This window comes from Trachinotus anak, unplaced genomic scaffold, assembly GCF_046630095.1.
Source record: "Trachinotus anak isolate AG129_WGS33_773 ecotype Australia unplaced genomic scaffold, CSIRO_AGI_Tana_v1 ptg000008l, whole genome shotgun sequence".
Taxonomy (NCBI): Eukaryota; Metazoa; Chordata; class Actinopteri; order Carangiformes; family Carangidae; genus Trachinotus; species Trachinotus anak.
The window spans coordinates 27,191,618-27,209,047 of record NW_027273859.1 but is presented as its reverse complement, the minus strand read 5'-3'; the positions used below and the strand labels follow the sequence as shown (position 1 = coordinate 27,209,047).

The following is a 17,430-nucleotide window of genomic DNA, read 5'->3' as shown; positions in this document are numbered from 1 at the left end:
TCATGAAACGAATCATTAGTTGCAGCTTTAACCGTGATATCATGGTCTGTCAAAGTTTCCACCAGCTTTTATTGGAACAACAAATCTGCATAAAAACAAATGCATGGAAACCTACAAGAAGTCTACACAACAAATATTACAGCATAACTACAAATTCAAATTCAGACTCCTTCAGACTCCAATCATTTTGCCCTTGAAACTGCCTGAATGGTTGGACATGGAGAGTGGTGTTTGAAAAGACTTTTTCAACTCAGAGCTCAATGTCAGAGTTTGTTTGTGCATCTTTAAGACAGCTTTCTTGAATCATTAGTTTGAGAAGTACTCCCTTTAAATTCAGACCAGCACTTCCAGACACTTTACGACACTTATAATAAAGTGTCTTTTGGATTCACTTCAGATCACAAGTTCACAGAGATGAATGTCTCAGAATGAATGTCAACAGTCTGACAGAAATGCTGCATCGAACAACTGAAATGTCTTTTTTCTATGAAAAAGCAGAAAGTCTCCTGTTTAAACTGTTTATGCTCAGCGTGAGCAGATGTTTGGTGCAGAAGATGATGGTGATAATTTTAAAGTTAAGTTCAGAGGGAGAGTTGCAGCCTTGGGGACATTGATCACAACATCTAGTGATGACAAAAAATAAATAAATAATAATAATTTATCATTCACTCTGAGTAAAAATAATGTTTGAAATTGTGATCAATCTCTCTTTTTTGTTTTTAAATACATTTCTGACACAAATTTTGATGCACATTGACAGTAAAAATGTTAAATCAGCAGATTACTCTGACTTAATGAAAATAGTATAGTGTTAATCAGCAATCATTTTAAGTGACCCTTACCCTAACCCTAAGTTTCAGCCTCTCTTATGTGACTATTTGCAGTTTTTTCTCTCTGTATTATGTCATGAACTAAATCCCTTTGGGTTTTCTAACTTTTGTTCAGACAAATGAAGCAATCAGATATCAACACACACAGGTCATGCAATGGCCATTTGTCCCCATCGTCTGTCAAAGGCAGTGCATTCAGTTTTTTGTTTTTTTTTTTTTTTAAATCAAAAACCTCAACAGAAACAAAAATAGCCAAGGCTGGAACATTTTAAAAGACTGGCCAGCTCTTCTGTGCACTGCAGAAACGACTTCAGTAAAAATATCAGCTATGGCTGTCATCTAAACCTCTGAGGATTTATTGGCAGAAATAAAATACAGATGCAAAAGCAGACAGGTACACGGGCTTCAGAGATGCAGTGAGGCAGGTGAGCATCAAATAAAATGACACTGCTGTCAAACTCAAGTGCCATTTGCCACAACTAATACCAGAGGACAACACTAAATCACACTGAGTCCCAGCTGAGGGAGAAGTCACAGTTTAGCCGAGCTGATTTATTCATTTATAAATATTACAAGGACGCTGTCAAATTTTATCATGACTCGCAATGTCATCTAAAGGATGGGACCAAGATAGCTATTTTGATATCCAGATGAGTCTGCACATTTATCAGTGTTTGACTTGAATAATAAAAAACCGGATAAAACTGCAAACATATTAAACAGCTGGACTTGGTTCTGCTCAAACACTGAATGTCGCTTATGTTTCTCAGCCTGTAAGAGTGCCACTTATTTTAAAGCTGCATTGATAAATATTTCATCTATTAACACTGAATCGAATGTCAAAATGAGTCACGGCAGAGACAAATTACCCGAAAATTATCAGCCCACTTATCGTTTCAGCCTCATTTAGAGACTCGTTTACAGCACATTTACTTTAAGGTTCAGTCATCATCATTTCCCATGTTACTGTCGAAACAAACTAATCACAACAAACCCAGTGTACACCGTGCAGCACAAGCTAGCAGCTAGCTTTGTGAAAAAAAAGTGGAGCATTTAGCAGCTAAACAGCCAGATATTATTTTCAGAAGTTGGAGGTGACCAAAACAGAGCTAAAAGTGTACCGCTAGCTAACCCGTTAGCCTTTATAAACCACTTCAGACAGCTAGCTAGCTGTCAGTTAGCAATACAGTTGGGCAGTTATCTTGCTAACTGACAGTTAGCAAGATAACTGCCCAACTGTCAGTTAGCAGGCTAGCTAGCTTGGTTTATTCACCCAGTTAATTCAGAATAATTTAAAACCAACGTCGTAGGATTAACTGTTGGTTAATCCTACGAAGAAACAGGCTAATATTAGCGTCCTCGACCTGGACACGGGCTTTTTGTTCCCTTAAAGATCAGCGTCGAGACTGTTCGCTACGTTAGCCAACGGTGCAAATCTGCAGCGGAGTCAAACTTGACATAAAAGATTATTCGTGGTGGAAAGTCGTCAAACGTGAACATCAGCAGTGTTTTCTCTGCTGAACGGCCGCAGGTTGTTTACTTAGGAGACGTTTGCTCGGGTTAATTCAGTTACCTACAATATAAATATACTACAATCATTTTCACTTATAACCGCACTGGACGGGTGCAGTAGTTGGATGTATTTCAAGTATTTTTTTACATTTATGTATAATTATTATAAATAATTACTTCATTTATGTCAGGACAGACAGGCCGTCATGCGACACGCTGCAGGGTGGAGTGAAGGACATGTGCAGCTGCCGTACCTTTGAGATGAGCTCGTCGTGATTGGCCAGGTGTGCCCGGCAGTGGATGCAGCTGTAGGTGCGGTGGCAGGACGGCAGGTAAGCCTGGAAGGTCTTCGACTTGGTCATCTTCACCATGTCAGTGGGGCAGGGCTCCTCGCTGGCGTCAGGGCTGGCACTGGAAGAGTTGCAGCTCTGCTGGACTTGCTGACAGAAGAAACACTGGAAGATGCAAGCAAAAGCCGTCGTTGTTGTGGAGTGGGTGTGTGGCACGCTCCACACAGACACCACGGGAGAAAATCAAACCTGCGGGAGAAAAGGAAAAGAGAGAGGGTTGGTGAGAGGCATGTTCCATATCTCCCTATTTTTAGAGCTCATGATCTTGATTGCATATCCAATATAAACACAGTTCATTTGCTGAAGCAATCATTTGATTACAATCATCTATTATGTGATTACGATCGCATGTTGTTGACTGCCATCATGGATGCATGGTGATGTAACCTAATATCACGACAAGCCAAACAAATCCTTGTTTATATGAAGATGAATAACATGCTTCACTTGGTACCAAACAATTTTGACTTTATTCATAATTTATGACAGGAGCGAGTCCTTGTTTGTTCTGTCCCACTGGACCGACTGATGGAGGACGAGATCATCGTGGCCTCTGAGATGAAGATAAGGTGTTTTTGTTTGTATTTCCTGTCAGGGACATCAGCTGAGTATTCATAAAATCAGTTAAAGGACAATCTGTGCATCTTTAAACTTACTGCAATTTGTCTCACGGATTTTTTTCTTTCACTACAAGAACAGTTTGTGTTTAGAGTTTCAATAAATGTCCAGTATTTCTGTTTTTAATTGTTAGCGTCTATTGTGTATGTATCTATCAAATTAGATAAATTAAAAAATAGAACCTAGAACTGCAGATAATTGTCAGTTAAAATAAAGAGGAAATATTAAAAAATACTAAATAGAGAAGCATCTTTCCAGTTGTTAAATGATTTGTAACTTAACTTGTAACCATCTTAAGCCAAATGGCTAATTATAATTAATTATTAACTGTGGTCCTCTGGCAGATTGATACTGAAGGATACTTCTCATTTGTTTAGTTCTTGGCAGTAGAGTTATTGATTATGATGTCAGCCACTAAAATGTGGGAATAAAAGCGGCGTGAGGCAGGTAACACGAGCTCATAGATCATTACACAGGTTGTAAACAAGCCAACATTTGAACCAGATTATCTAAACCGCTTTATTTGGAGGCACAACTGAAAGAAAAAAGCACCTTTCACTGCTCAGGAAAACTGTGTGCACACAATTACAGCAATCCCAGTAGATCAGTGTATAAGCTTTGATAAAATGTTTATAACAGACGATCTGAGTAATAATTTCCTCCTTTTTTTTCCACTCTACAGTTACAGGTTTGCATAACCTGTTTTTTTGACAACCTGTCCGATCAAGGCAGAAAAATTAAACGCCTTTAGCAGCAGACATCCTTATAAAGCTGGGATAAAGCATGTACTGTATCTCTAAACTGAAGCTTCATCGTGTTTTCAGGGCCGAGGTGAATTTCAGCAGGCCTGCAGGAGAATCAGCTCCACAGAAACAAATGCATACCAGTTCAGTTCATACGCAGGACAGACTAGAATAGCCGATGAGACAATGCAGCCAAGACAGAATGAATGTGTGACCTTTTAAAGGGACACGCCGATTGACAAAAACATCTGCAGGTGTATATCGACGCCAAGAATGTGGACCAAATCTTACATTCATGCTTATACAGAGACACAGATACGCAAATCTTCTTTTCTTTGCGTTCACATTGTCAAACAGAACTAATTTTGTTTTATTTCAACCGTTTCTAACACTAACCAGTACAGAAGGTGTAAAAATAAAGCTTGATTGATAAAGCTGCACGAGTGGATTTTATGGCCACTTGGGGGCAGCAGAACACGCAGTAAACACAAAATCTGACACATTATCGCCACGCGAAGTGAGCGAAGAGTTGCTTATTATCCTGCAGACACAGAGCCACATTAGCATTCAGAGGCTGCTTTGAAGTCAGACTACGTGACCTTAAAAACACAAAAGAGCATATCAATTCTCCTAGAAATTAAAAACTGAATTTTACACCCAAAAAACAAAAAGAAAAAAAAACAACCCACCCTTGCTATATCCTGGAAACTCCAAGGCTTTTCTAATATGAGAACTAGCTTTAGGTGGCTAATTGTAAGCTAACTTTGAAATTTAAAAAGGCTGCACCACACACAGTTCAGCACAGGGTTAATATATCTGACCTGAAACTTGATAAATGATGTTTGATAATGATGCAAACCTTTAAAAGCTTTAAATTACATTTCACAAAAATAACATGACATAGCTCAAACTACTAAACACTGTGTCTAGCAATGTAATTAATAACATTTATAAAAGATATAGATATATATAGATACTTAAGTCTTAACTAGCTAAGACATTTCTTACGTTTTAATGGTGCAGCCTTTTAGTAAATCATTACTTTGAAAACAGCAGGTAGTTTCTAACTCGGGAAGAACTCTACAATAACTTGGTAACTGGTTTATGAATGGCTGGTGCACAACTTCTGGCGGTAACGCAGTATTTTTGTGTTGTTATTGTAGTATTTGCTGCTTTTAAGTGAAGTGTGTGAGTCCTTTTTCTGCTCAAGGCAAGTGAATGTCTGCACTGTTCTCACAATCACCTGTCAGTCAAACAACAGGGGCGGGACATGATTTGTCTCTGTTGCTGTAACTGCATATAGCTGGTGCTATTTATCTGCATCAACCACAAAACAGAAAACACTTTCTTTGAACCTCAGGATCTTCCTTTCCCAGAAATAAAACATCCACTTATACGGAAATGTTGAGTACGTTAGTGCGGCTTGTTTATTCTGTATTCATGCTGTTGTATGATTCTCAGCTATATTTTCTCACCTGATCGATCTTTTGAAAGAATAGTTGTGACTTCCAACTAAAAACAGACATCGACAGTGTTTAATGTTCATCTTTTTACTGATAGTGTTGAAATCAAGGCATAATGTCTACTGCAGCTCACAGGCTCAAGCCGCTGCCACCAGCAACAGTGCATAACAAACAATAAACAACAATAACCCTGCATCCCTGAGCGGTTACACAACGAAAACTAGCTTCAGCAGCTCTAGAAGTTTCCAGTTGGGCTCAGTGTGCTGCAACAGGAAGAGCAGCGCCGAGACAGAAGCCAGTAGCCAGACATGAAAACAAAGGAGCTTCCGCAACTCAACAGGAAGCAGCCATGACGTGACGCTGAGCATGGCTGCTCTGCAAACACACACACACACACACACACACACACACACACACACACACACACACACACACACTTAACACGACTGGGAAGGTGAGAACTGGCAATGCAAGCCAGCGTCCCCAGACGAGCCATATTTACATACATACTGTATAATCTGCACAGGTGCCTGAGCCATAATCCCTGCATGAAAAGGACAAAATCCCCTTTCTGAATTAGCCCAGTTTATCCTCGGTGGCACGTGCATGGGGAAAGGTAAACACACACACACACACACACACACACACACACACACACACACACACACACACACACACACAAGCTTTTTAAGTGTGTCACACTTCAGCATCATTACCATCAGTGATTAAATGAGGTCTGTGCAGTGCATCCTTAGAGAGAATGTGTTGTCACTAACACACAGAGACAATAAGCATACTGTTGTTTGCATGTACCCCCCCCCCCACCACCACCACCACCCCCCCTCTTCCTCCAACACACACACACTGACAGCATGACATGACGCACACACCTTACTTTTACCCTCATAAATGCCTAATAAGGACAAATCCACATCATATGTGGAGCTGCTGGTCGGTTTGTTTTGGTCCCTGATGAAGCCGAGATGCAGACTTCAGAGTATCTGACAGCACATGGTGTTTTTTGGTTTCACTTTTTAGGGTTTTACTTTGCATATTCCTGTTTTTACTTTCATAACAACAAGTGTGAAATGCTTCAGAACCTAGGCTGTAATCCCACAACATCACTTCCTGCCAGCAGAACTCGAGTCTCTTTTGTCTCAGCCTTCCTCATCACCTGCACCAGGTCCAAACTGGATTGAAACGCAGTTGTTCTGAGGGACAAAGAAAAGAAAAGCTGCATGAGAGCCGGAGCAGGAGAGGTGAACCAGCAGAGACAGCTCCTCTTCCACCTGAGCAAAGGGAAAACAAAGAGGCAGCACACTGCGCGTCTCTGGTAAACACTAACAGGAAGAAGTGTCCAGACAAAAGGCTGGCTCCCAGCACCACTGAACCTAACCCCAGAACCAGCACAACATGCATTTAAACCGCTGTTTCTACAATCTGAAGAAGTTCCTCTTGACATGAAAAGCTTTAGCAGCCTCCCTGCCTCCTCTGTTGCCTCCACATCCTCTTCTAAATGTGTTTATCCCCAACAAAGAGCACGACGCCAGCTCCAATGCAACAGTGTCGCTGCGCTGGCTGTTTGTTTTCCGAGCCTGGTGCGGTCTGTGAAGCCAGCACGACACCAGAGCCGCGTTCACTGCCTGTTTTCTGTTCGCTGCCTGTTTTCTGGCTGTTTGTTTGGAGGTAAACATTGCGCCGCCGCTGCTGTACTCACCACCTGGATCAGATCGGAGCAAAACGCAGCTTGGAGGAAAAACTGCTTGCTGGAGAAAGAGGGATGGTTTCTTTATAAGTGAAATAAACGCCTGTCGCCGTCCCGGGCTCTGGTCCGCGGGTGACGCGCCTGGTGGGAACTTATCGCTGAGTCCTCTGGGTGCTGACGGATCTCATTTTTCCCAACACGGGCTTTTGTTGTGTCTTTTGTGTGCGTAATGGACTGGCCTGGTTACTTTGGTAAGGAAACGTCACCACGTGGGAGGGAGATGGAGCTTTGATTGACAGCTGGGCCGGCCAATCGGTAGCCGCGCTGCCTTCAGGCTCCCGTGGGAAAGATGGAAACCAGGTTGAGGGGAGTATTCAGGCGGAAAGGAAACGTTGCGTTTGTTTACCGTTTTAGTTCTTTAAGCACTTTATACTCCTCTTGTTTATCTCACCACCTGGTTCCATTCCCTCTTGTAATTTTTCTGTTTAATTATTTATTGCAACTTCCTTATCTATTTTGATTATCGATTAATCGTTGAACTAAATTTCAAGCAAAATTTCAAAAATATTTGCTGGTTCCAGATTCTCAGATGTCGAGTCTAGCTGCTCTTCTTGGTCTTTCATTATAGTGAATTTATTATTTTTGGGTTGTTGGTCCATGAAAATAATCGTTAGTTGAAGCCCGTTAATACCTTTTACTTTTATTTTGGCCATTCATACCTTGGCTAAGATATATCATTAGTTCCTTTTTAAAAGTTACTGATCCCTTGGTGTGACGCTTCAATGTCCCTGCATATGGTCAGTTAAGTTCATCTCAGCTTCAAGTTATTCTTACTGTAAATAATCTACATTGGCCCCAACTTCAGGATCCATTGGTTGTTCAGTTTAGATTTTTTTTTTGTGTGTGTATATTTATCTTGTTGCTCAGCTTTGGCCTTGGAAAACACCACAATAGTACTGCTTTTGTGTGCTTTCTATAAATAAAAGATCCTTTGAGTTTCTTTTCCCCCCCCAGTGTGTTTTACTTGAGGTTTCAGGTTGTTGACTTTGAAACCAAACTTCTCAGCTGAAGAAGTTTTAAGTTGTGTCAAGATTTGTTGGATGTTTCAAAAGCTCGTATTTGTTGCCTGCAGTGTGAGTCTGCTGTGAAACACCAACTCACATGCAGCACATGTGTCTTCTTTGTAAACTTTGACAAAGTCGAGAGTTATTTACTGAAAGCTCCAAATGAAATAATCTCTTATATTTTCATAAAAATAAAGCTCTCAAAGTTACTGTTTGTTATTGCTGAAGTCATTATTTCCCATGCGGCCTGAACGCGCCACAGACGGAAGGAGGGAGCGAGCAGATGCCCGGATGTGTAAATAAATACAGGATGAGAAAATGAGTCTAATTTTTCTTTCTATGATATTAAAAGAAACATCATTTCTGTGTGTCACGTCTGGTTCCTGCAGCTCGCTGTTGGGATTGAAGGCGAAATGACCTCCAGTCACCTCACGCTTCACATTCTCTTCTCGATCAATTAGTCCATGGACTGAGGACCTTGACATGTTTTATAAAAACAATAAAGGAGTCAGTCTAATATTATCATCATCCTGACACCATGAGAAGAGCCAGAAAGGCCGCGGACGCTGTGGATGAGCAGTGAGGGATTATTTTTGGATGAAAAACAAGCGCACTGCTCTGAGGGTTTGCGCCTGCGCACATTGCTTCCCTTCACAGATCAGTAGATTCCTCCAGGAGCTTCGCCATGTCAGACAGAACTGATATTATCATTATTGTTAGTTGGATGAAAACAACAACAACAACAACAACAACAACAACCCCCCCCCCCACACACACACACACATCTGCTGCACTGTTTATGTGTCAGCACTGCATCATCCTGACTCTGGACAGATCCACATCTGGAATATGATGCCATGAATGATGACATTACATATATATATATATTTATTTATTTATTTATTTATTTTTTGTATGAAAAGCTATGAATCCAACATAAACCCGGTACCTACCCTGAACCAAACGCCTCGTCCTGCCCTGGCAGCTGTGGACTGCTGCTGGACACTACAGCAACACTTCATCTGTTTTCACTGTGAACTGCCTCTTGTTTGCTGCAACAATAACACAGGAGGGCGCACACTGCAGCCTCCCCCCGGGCCGGAATGACATCCATCCCTCCACCGTGTCCCTGCCGCCGGGGCCTGCGGCTCCTTGAAGCCGCACCGACGGACGCACGGTGACCGACTGAGCGCAGCAGCACGACGGGGTTTTTGGCTCCTGAACGCAACTCCAAGATCAAATTGCTCAACGTGTTTGATCAAAGACAGAGAAGTTGTAGCCGCACAGGCCAATTAATGTGAGGAGATTATTACATAATAGTTCTGTCCCCTGGAGAAACACTGAGGCCAGTGCAACAGTATTAAATACAGGAGACCTGATCCTATGATAAATAAAGCAGGATATATAGATACAAAGAACTATAAGTCCCGTGGTGCAACGGGAAACAAACATAAAATGCTAAAGAAGTGTAATAACAACCTCACTACACGTCCACCTCAGAGACACCACGCTGCGTGTCCTCCAGCCGGTCACTGGCGCAGCACTCACCCCACAAACACCTCGCCCCCCCGGCCTCGGAAACCAAAACAACCCGGGGACGGAATCTGCAGGAGGGTGGACATTAAGGTTAAAGAAGAAGAAAGAAGACAGAGAGACCTTCACCGTCCCATGAAGGCAGCAGCAGCCGGCCCAGGTCTCCACAAGCACCAGACTCCTCCGTGGGGCCCCTCGCTGAGGCGGCTCACAGGGGCCGCATGTCGGAGCCTGCAGCGGTGGAAGGAGCCTTCAGCAGCGGCAGGACGGGCCGAGCGGTCCCGTCTGCGGCCTGATTTATACCGACACCGAGCGGCTCCGGAGATCATCCACACACCGGGACCCCGGGGCCCCCACAGCTCTCTGCTCCACCTCCACAGTCTCAGTGCGGGACAGTGCGGGATGGGCCCTGCGGGAAACTTTAACTCTCAAGAAGTGAAGGAAAAGTGGGGTTTTATTTGATCCAGCGGTGCTGCCTTTACGTGCTGTAGGACATGGGGAAGTCGGGATTTGAGCGCACAGGAGAACACACGGAACAGAAATGAGATGAGGATAATAAACAGAAACAATCCTCTGTCAGAAGATGGCAGAAGCGAAATGTTCAGTGTTGCTTCCAGAGCTTACAGTCACACTGTGAAGACCAGGGGATGTGGTTGAAAGCTCTGGATGGGGTCACACAGCTGAGATGGTGCAGGGGGTGAGGCAGCAAACACAAACAGTCACAGGGCACCGTTTGTTTAGTTTGTTTAGGTTTGTTTCTTCAGAAATGTCTTGGTTGAGGCGACTAGGTCGTTTCTGTGCATTTCAGGCTTTAAATCTTTGAACTTTATTTATTTATTGCCTCAGTGGAAATAACTGAAATCATCACAGACGCCATGAAAGCTGCTAAAACTGCGTGTTTTCTAGTTTTGAGTAAATAATCAACACTTTTATTGTCTTTGCTCTCATTATTCATCCTTCACTTGTCACAAAGCCTTAAACCCCCCCCCCCCCCAGACTCACAGCCTGATCTGCACAGAGGTACGTGAACGCAGCAGCAGCCTAGCTACACAGCCGCTTCTACAAATAGCGTCCAATCAGGGAGAAGCAGAACTTTCCTCTGACCAATCCGCTGCGAGGGAGGGAGGGGCTGGAGGACCACAGCCAATCAACGCGAGGCCAGGGACGGGGGGGGGGGGGGGGGGGGGGGGGGCGCTGCTGTGGTCGGGGGGGTTGTTTTTGACTGTGCGCGTCACCGACACAAACGCGTGCCAAAAAGCCCTTGGTGCGCATGCGTGGCCGCATTGCAAACACGTGGTCGAAGCAGAGGAAGTAAACAAACCGAGAAACAGTTGATTGATGATTTTCTGCTGGTGTTTCCTGTAGTTTTTCCTTCTGTGTTCATGTCGGGATCAACATGATGCGTTTCTGAGGGAATTTAAAAAAAACCAACAATTTTCATTGTTTTTAAACCTTTTTTTTCTGTTTCCTCTTAATCCTGATGATGTTGTATTTATTTCTGATTAAATGAGCCAGGCTTACATTCATGTTAGTCGCTGATGGAAGAAGGAATCAAATTCTCAAGTAAAAGTACTGGTACACAAATGTAAAATACTCCATTACAAGTTAAAGTCCTGCATTTCAGATCCTGCTGAAGTACTCTCAGCAAAATGTACTTAAAGTATCAAAAGTATAAATACTTTCTGTAGAAAAATGGCCCCTGTCAAGATTCAGTTTTATTGTCTTACAGGACTGAAATGTATTTGAAGCCCCTTCATGTTACACAACCAGAAAAAGTATAAACAAATATTCAAATATTTTAAGTTGGAACAGAATTAAGTTTAAAGATCGACAATAAAATAGAACAAATTATGTTAAAGCACAAAGAAAAAAAAGGAGAAACAAAACTATAAGAAGGATATACAGTTATGCACATACTGCGTATATGTATATACATACAGAAATACGCAGTATGTGTTATATTACATTTATATGACATTATATTACTGATGCATCACCATGGAAGCAGCGTTTCACTGCTGTAGCTACTTATAACTATTTGACCTAGAGTTTGGTGTTTTAGTTAAGTGGTTTCCAACCTACGGCTCAGGTCCCATCAGAGGGCCACAAGATAAATCTGAGGGGTCATGAGATGATTAATGGGAGAGGAAAGATGAAAAAAACACAATTCTGACACACAGCTTTGTTTCTGACAGCTCACAAGGCAAATGGTTGAAAACCACTGTTTAAACATATTTTTTTAAATACTACATGGGAGGTCTTAATCTGAAAAGTAATCAGTAACTATGTCTAAGTAAAAAGTACAATATTTTACTTTGAAATGTCAGCTAGTAGAAGCCTCACATGACATACAATAGAAATACTGAAGTAGCTTAAAAGTGTTTTTAAGTACAGTACTTGAGTAAATGAACTTTCCATCATTGGTCTTAATGTTCTTTTATTTCTCAGGTTAATAAATGTAGATTTCTTTGAAATAAGACAGGTTAATGGCCACTTTTATGTCCATTATTCTGTTTGCTTCAGCTTTTTAAAACCAATTCAAAGCAAATGGATCTTGACCTTGTTATGTCCTGTAAGCTCCAGCAGTGAATGACAATATTTTATGAATCAGACCCCTGACTGTACAATGACAGGCTGCAGTGTTATTAGCCAACACGACAGCGCCCCCTAAAGGACACTGTGGTACAGAGCGGCTACAACATGACAGAGACCGTTCGGCCCCATGAGCACAAGGACTTTTGTCATGCACCTCAAAATCTGGACTTCAGCTTTAAAAGTTGAAATCTTTTCTGAATCCTATGGTTCATCAGTTTCACAAAACTAACCATATATTATATCAAAACAAGTTAAAATGCATTTTGAATTTAATTTCGTACCTTTAAAGGTAAATAATTCTTCCAAAAACTGACAAAACGATATTGCACCAGTTGATGACAGTGAGAAGTCCAGTGATGGAGGAAGCATTAAGATCCTTTAAAGTAGCAAAACCACAATATGACCAGCAAAATGTCCTTTAAGTATCAGAAGTAGAAGCAGGACGGCCCCTTTCAGAGTGTCAAATCATAAATCTTATGTGGACATTACAATATTTTTGTGCATTCAGTTGATCATGCAGTTAGTATCTTTTAAAACAAGATTAAAAACATGATTTTTTTCGGGCTTCAGGTGCTCTCCTGTTAGCTGCAGGTCAAGTTACATCTTACTAACTGACCTCAAGTAAATCCATACAGAGCTTTGCACATCTCTAATCCGACACACCTGTGCGTATGAACTGTATATGCAAGGCCTTAAATCTAATGATGCATCATATTTTATAAGTAGATCAAATGTTTGTATGTAAAATCAGACAAATGTGGTGCAGTAAAAAGTTAAAGATTTGTCTCTGTAATGTTGTAGAAGTTCAGTTTGACATACAAAACTAAAACAGAAGTATTGAAAAATGAACTTACGCGCAGTCGGTTGGTTGGAGATTCTGAGCCTCTCTTCTGATTGGCTGACTGTTTTCTGAGTGATGGAATAAAAATATAGCAGACTTCAGGTAAACAATCCTGCTTTGTTGTGACATCACAAAGTTCCAGAAGTCCTGACGGCTCAGTTTCTGAATACAGGCTGTGTGCATTTCTCTGTGGACTGAGGCTTTGATACTTTCACAGTGTTAATATAGAACCTAGACCTGCTTTAGAATCAAAAAACACATGGACATCTACCTTTAGACTGGATGGAGCTTTTAAAGAATTTGTCTCTAAGGTTCACTGTTGTGAATTTGCCGGGTGAAATCTTTATTGTGGTTCACAAAGACACTTCACAAAGATGTTAATGAAGGTACAGTGTTTTTAATTAACGTCTATTTAAATGTCTTGGCAGAGTTGCAAAAAAGAAAAAACAAAACAAAAAAAACAAAATGTAAAAAAACCCAGATTTTTCAAAGTGGCAGTCAGTCTTTAATAACAGCAAAGAAATGCTTCGTTCAAGTCAAATCCTTCACACAACAGCAAAATAAAACTGACTGATCAATTCAAACAATTTCTATGGCAGGTCAAACAGAAACCTTTAAAACACAACCAAGGATCTTGTTTTTTTTCTCTTTCAGAAATGTTAACTACACAATTAAAGGTTTATACTGATCAAAACATACAGAGTGAAGTAGTTCCACTGGAGACAACTCAAACAAGATTAGTGTCTGATAGAAACATAACATTCATTTTACAATAAAAATATCTGCACAAAAACATCAAAAAAGAAAAAAAAAAGGCTCAAGGAAAAGGGGTTTTGCAAAAAATATAAATGTTTGCTTTTCATCTTTTCAATACAGTCACAAATCACACAGCTGTGGCAACAGATCTCTTCAAAATTTACATAACTGAAAGATAAGGATACCCACCCACGATCCCTCCCACCCCCCCAGACTTGATTGTGTTCATTTTTAAGAGCGTATACTGCGATTACAACGGATTCCCGACTAAACAAAAGCTGCACATCAAATCTTGGATATCAAGACTATCAAAAAAGGCACAAACAGACAGGTTGCACAAAGAACTCAGCAGAAGCTTTTTTTTTTTTATACAACTAATACCAGGAAGGTTTTCCAGTGCCCTTAATGTTCTCACTGAACCCCCCCCCGCCCCAACCCCCCCCAAAAAAAGACTATCTACAGGCAAGTCAAGTCCCAGCAGGCACCTCGGATTACAAGTCCCATCCCAACTACTGTAGAAGCAAGTGCATTAGTAACCGTGTGACAGACGGGTGAGGAGTACTGGGACAGATGAGTCTTTACCTCATGTCCGTGCAGGTGAAATTTATCTGAGTGCAAAAACTGTCATTTCTGCAATGGAGATTTTAATATATATTTTTTAAATGTCATCAGATGAGTTAAATCTCTGTGGACGGAACCAACAAAACCAGTTTTTGTTTTTTTGGCTGCAGCAAAGAGGGAATGTTGATCCAGAATATCTTTCAACTTTTCCTGGTAAGACTTGATTTTCTTGAAAGTTTCCTGGAAAGAACTTTGCAATTTCACACTAATAATATGAAAAACACGGAGAAGATTTGAGACATGTTTGTGTTAAATGTGCAGCTGTTAATTTTCAGAATTTCCTTGAAACAGCTGCAGCATTTAAACTTGGGCTTACACTGTTTCATAATTTATTCTAGAAAACCTGACTCTTCATATATTTTGAATTGTGTGCTTGCCTGCAGACAAATTACACATTTTGTATGTTCCTCTGACCTGCTGTGCACTGAAAGACTCCAAAGGTTATCCTATCTTAGAAATTAATTGAATTTAACAGTGACTAGTAGATTAATTGATTAGTTGATTGATAGAAAACAACTGTGACGGACAATTTCTGACCAAACTGCAATCATTAAAATAATTAACAGATTATATGATGATAAAAAAAAAAAAATCATTTGTTTCCAAATTTACCTACAATTAGGTAAAAAAAATTACAAATTTATTTCCAGTTAACATCCCAAGAATTGACAGACCTGTAAAACAAAGCATTACTCAAACACTCTTGTCATCTTAGGTCAGGAGGCTATTTACTAATTACAGATTCATCTCAAGTCGTAAAGACTCAACATGAGTAAATCTCGTTTTTCTGACCTCTGGTGGTTAAACCTCTCACCCGGCTGCAGTGACGTAGAAGTGTCCTCTCAGATTATGGCTCGAGTCTATTTCAACATTATTCAGCCAAAAATAATAAAGTAAATCTGTGATTCTTTGGCTCTGCCCACTGTGATTTCATGTGAGAGAAACATTTGTACAACTCAAACCTGCTTCTGACAAGTGTGTAAATGTAGAATAAGAAGCAAAAGCTGAGTTTAGCTTCACTCATCTTCTGATAGAAACGTAAGAAAATGTGTTGAGTAAATGAGTTTACAGCTCGTCCCAATACTTTTGTCACAGACAGTTTACATCAGAAAGAATGAAAAATAAGCCAAAGCAGCTCAACGGTTCTGAAATATTCTCATTTTAGATTTCACTCTCTAATTTCTTACTTTAAGTGCCAGCAGAGTTTCATTCTTGAAGAACCCATTCAGGTAGATTTTGACTTGAATCTACTTTGAGATGCTTTAGTGTCTACGTAATACTCCTCTGTTTCATTCATCAGGTCACTCACACATTTCCAAACGAGCTTTTGTTTTGAAGTTGCAGTATTTTAATCAACCCAAAGCCTTGGTGTACCATGACACTGACATGTTTGAGGCCCACTTGTAAACAAAATGAAGTGACAGCCGTTAGACGCTGCAGTGACATTTGAGTTGGTCGATGAAATCTCACTGGTTCTAGCTTGTCTTTTTCTCCACCCTCCCAAAAAAAAAGTTTCCAAATCCACATATATAATCTTTAAAGTCATAATTCCTTTTACTTGAAATGAAATCTTCAAATTCAACAGTCTTTAATCAGCAGTTACTGACAAGAAGTGAGAATATGGTCTTGATTTCTGCTGCAGTTCTGGATTTTTTTTGATAAATCTTTATATTATACTGCAGTTGTCTGCTGGTACTGACACCGCCGACTGTTATCAGTGTGGAAAATGTGCAATTAAAGCAAAAAAAAAAAAGTTACAAAGGACTGAATGGAGAACATGAGAACATGAGTATCATTTCATCTGTATCGTGCCTTGATCCCGTTTCTCAGGGTCAGGAAACAACATGTTTTGTGGTTCTTGTGGTTGGTATAAATACAGATATATGGTTATTCTCCTATTTGCAACCACAACAAGACGTCTTTGCATGCACATGGAGTTTGGCTAAAAACGAGGAGACTGAAAACTGTAGAAATGAAAGACAATGGAGAGCAAAACAAAACAAAACAAAAAAAATAAATAAAAAAAGAAGAAGAGAACGCTGAAGCAAAAAAAGAAAGAAACCGGACAAAAAGCACCATGTGATTGGGAGGTGTGATATACCACAAACGGTAGAACAGAAAGAGCCTGGGCGCTCTCCCTGCAGATCTGCCCGGCTTGTGTGGCACTTAACATCGTCGTCTTTGTATACAGAGCTTATAACAGTCATGCAAAGGGCACAGTATTATTCTGACAAGGCGAGAGAGAGATCAACAGAGACCGAAGAGAGAGAGAAAAAAAAAAAAGAAGACGACACGAAACAGGACAAAAAGGGAGGCACAACAATATTTCTTCCAGACCAAACAAGTGTGTTCTGTGTGAATTTTTGTCCTGACGCAGATAAACCCCCCCCCCTCCCAATATGAAAAATATCAGACTGTACATACAGACTTGTGTGAAGTAAACTGACTTTTGCTTTAGTTTCTCATGGCTAAGGCAGAAATTGACGGTGAAACTTTCCGACACACCTGTGATTTGGTGCGTTTACACAGAAACTGACATCGTACTGAAGCCAATGAGAAATGAAAACGGGCTTTTTAAAATGTTTTTAATAAAAGAAAAAGGTTATAAATTCATCTGATTCCCCTTCTATCGTCACTCTTGGCATTAAAATATCTTTAGACTTTAGACTCTTTAGGTTATATATATATTTATATGTATATATTTGCATTTGGGCCTTCTGTGTGAGTGTTTTAAGGATTTAAATACAAGCTTGTTGATGAAATATTGATCCTCATCAACACCGAGTGATGGCTTGTGGC

General features: G+C 40.6%; 1 protein-coding gene and 1 long non-coding RNA gene across 6 annotated transcripts in view; one reads left to right on the top strand and one right to left on the bottom strand.

The window, feature by feature from the left end:
- Positions 1-10,262, bottom strand: part of LOC139624643 (protein yippee-like 1) — a 36,103-nt gene extending 25,841 nt beyond the window's left edge. The window contains exons 1-3 of one of the 5 annotated variants that reach the window (XM_071483928.1): positions 9,942-10,262; positions 6,407-6,727; positions 2,597-2,881 (exon numbers count right to left, since the gene is read on the bottom strand). In XM_071483928.1, the coding sequence (XP_071340029.1) occupies positions 2,597-2,713 (117 nt within the window). In that variant the 5' untranslated portion in view covers positions 2,714-2,881; positions 6,407-6,727; positions 9,942-10,262. Of the gene's footprint in view, positions 1-2,596; positions 2,882-6,406; positions 6,728-7,233; positions 7,542-9,941 lie in introns of those variants that run through there. The other 4 variants (XM_071483926.1, XM_071483930.1, XM_071483929.1 and 1 more) reach the window with 4 other exon arrangements.
- Positions 2,049-3,469, top strand: LOC139624645 (uncharacterized). Its single transcript, XR_011691705.1, has 2 exons — positions 2,049-2,361; positions 2,534-3,469. It is a non-coding gene; the product is annotated as an uncharacterized lncRNA (long non-coding RNA).
- Positions 10,263-17,430: the final 7,168 nt, after the last annotated feature.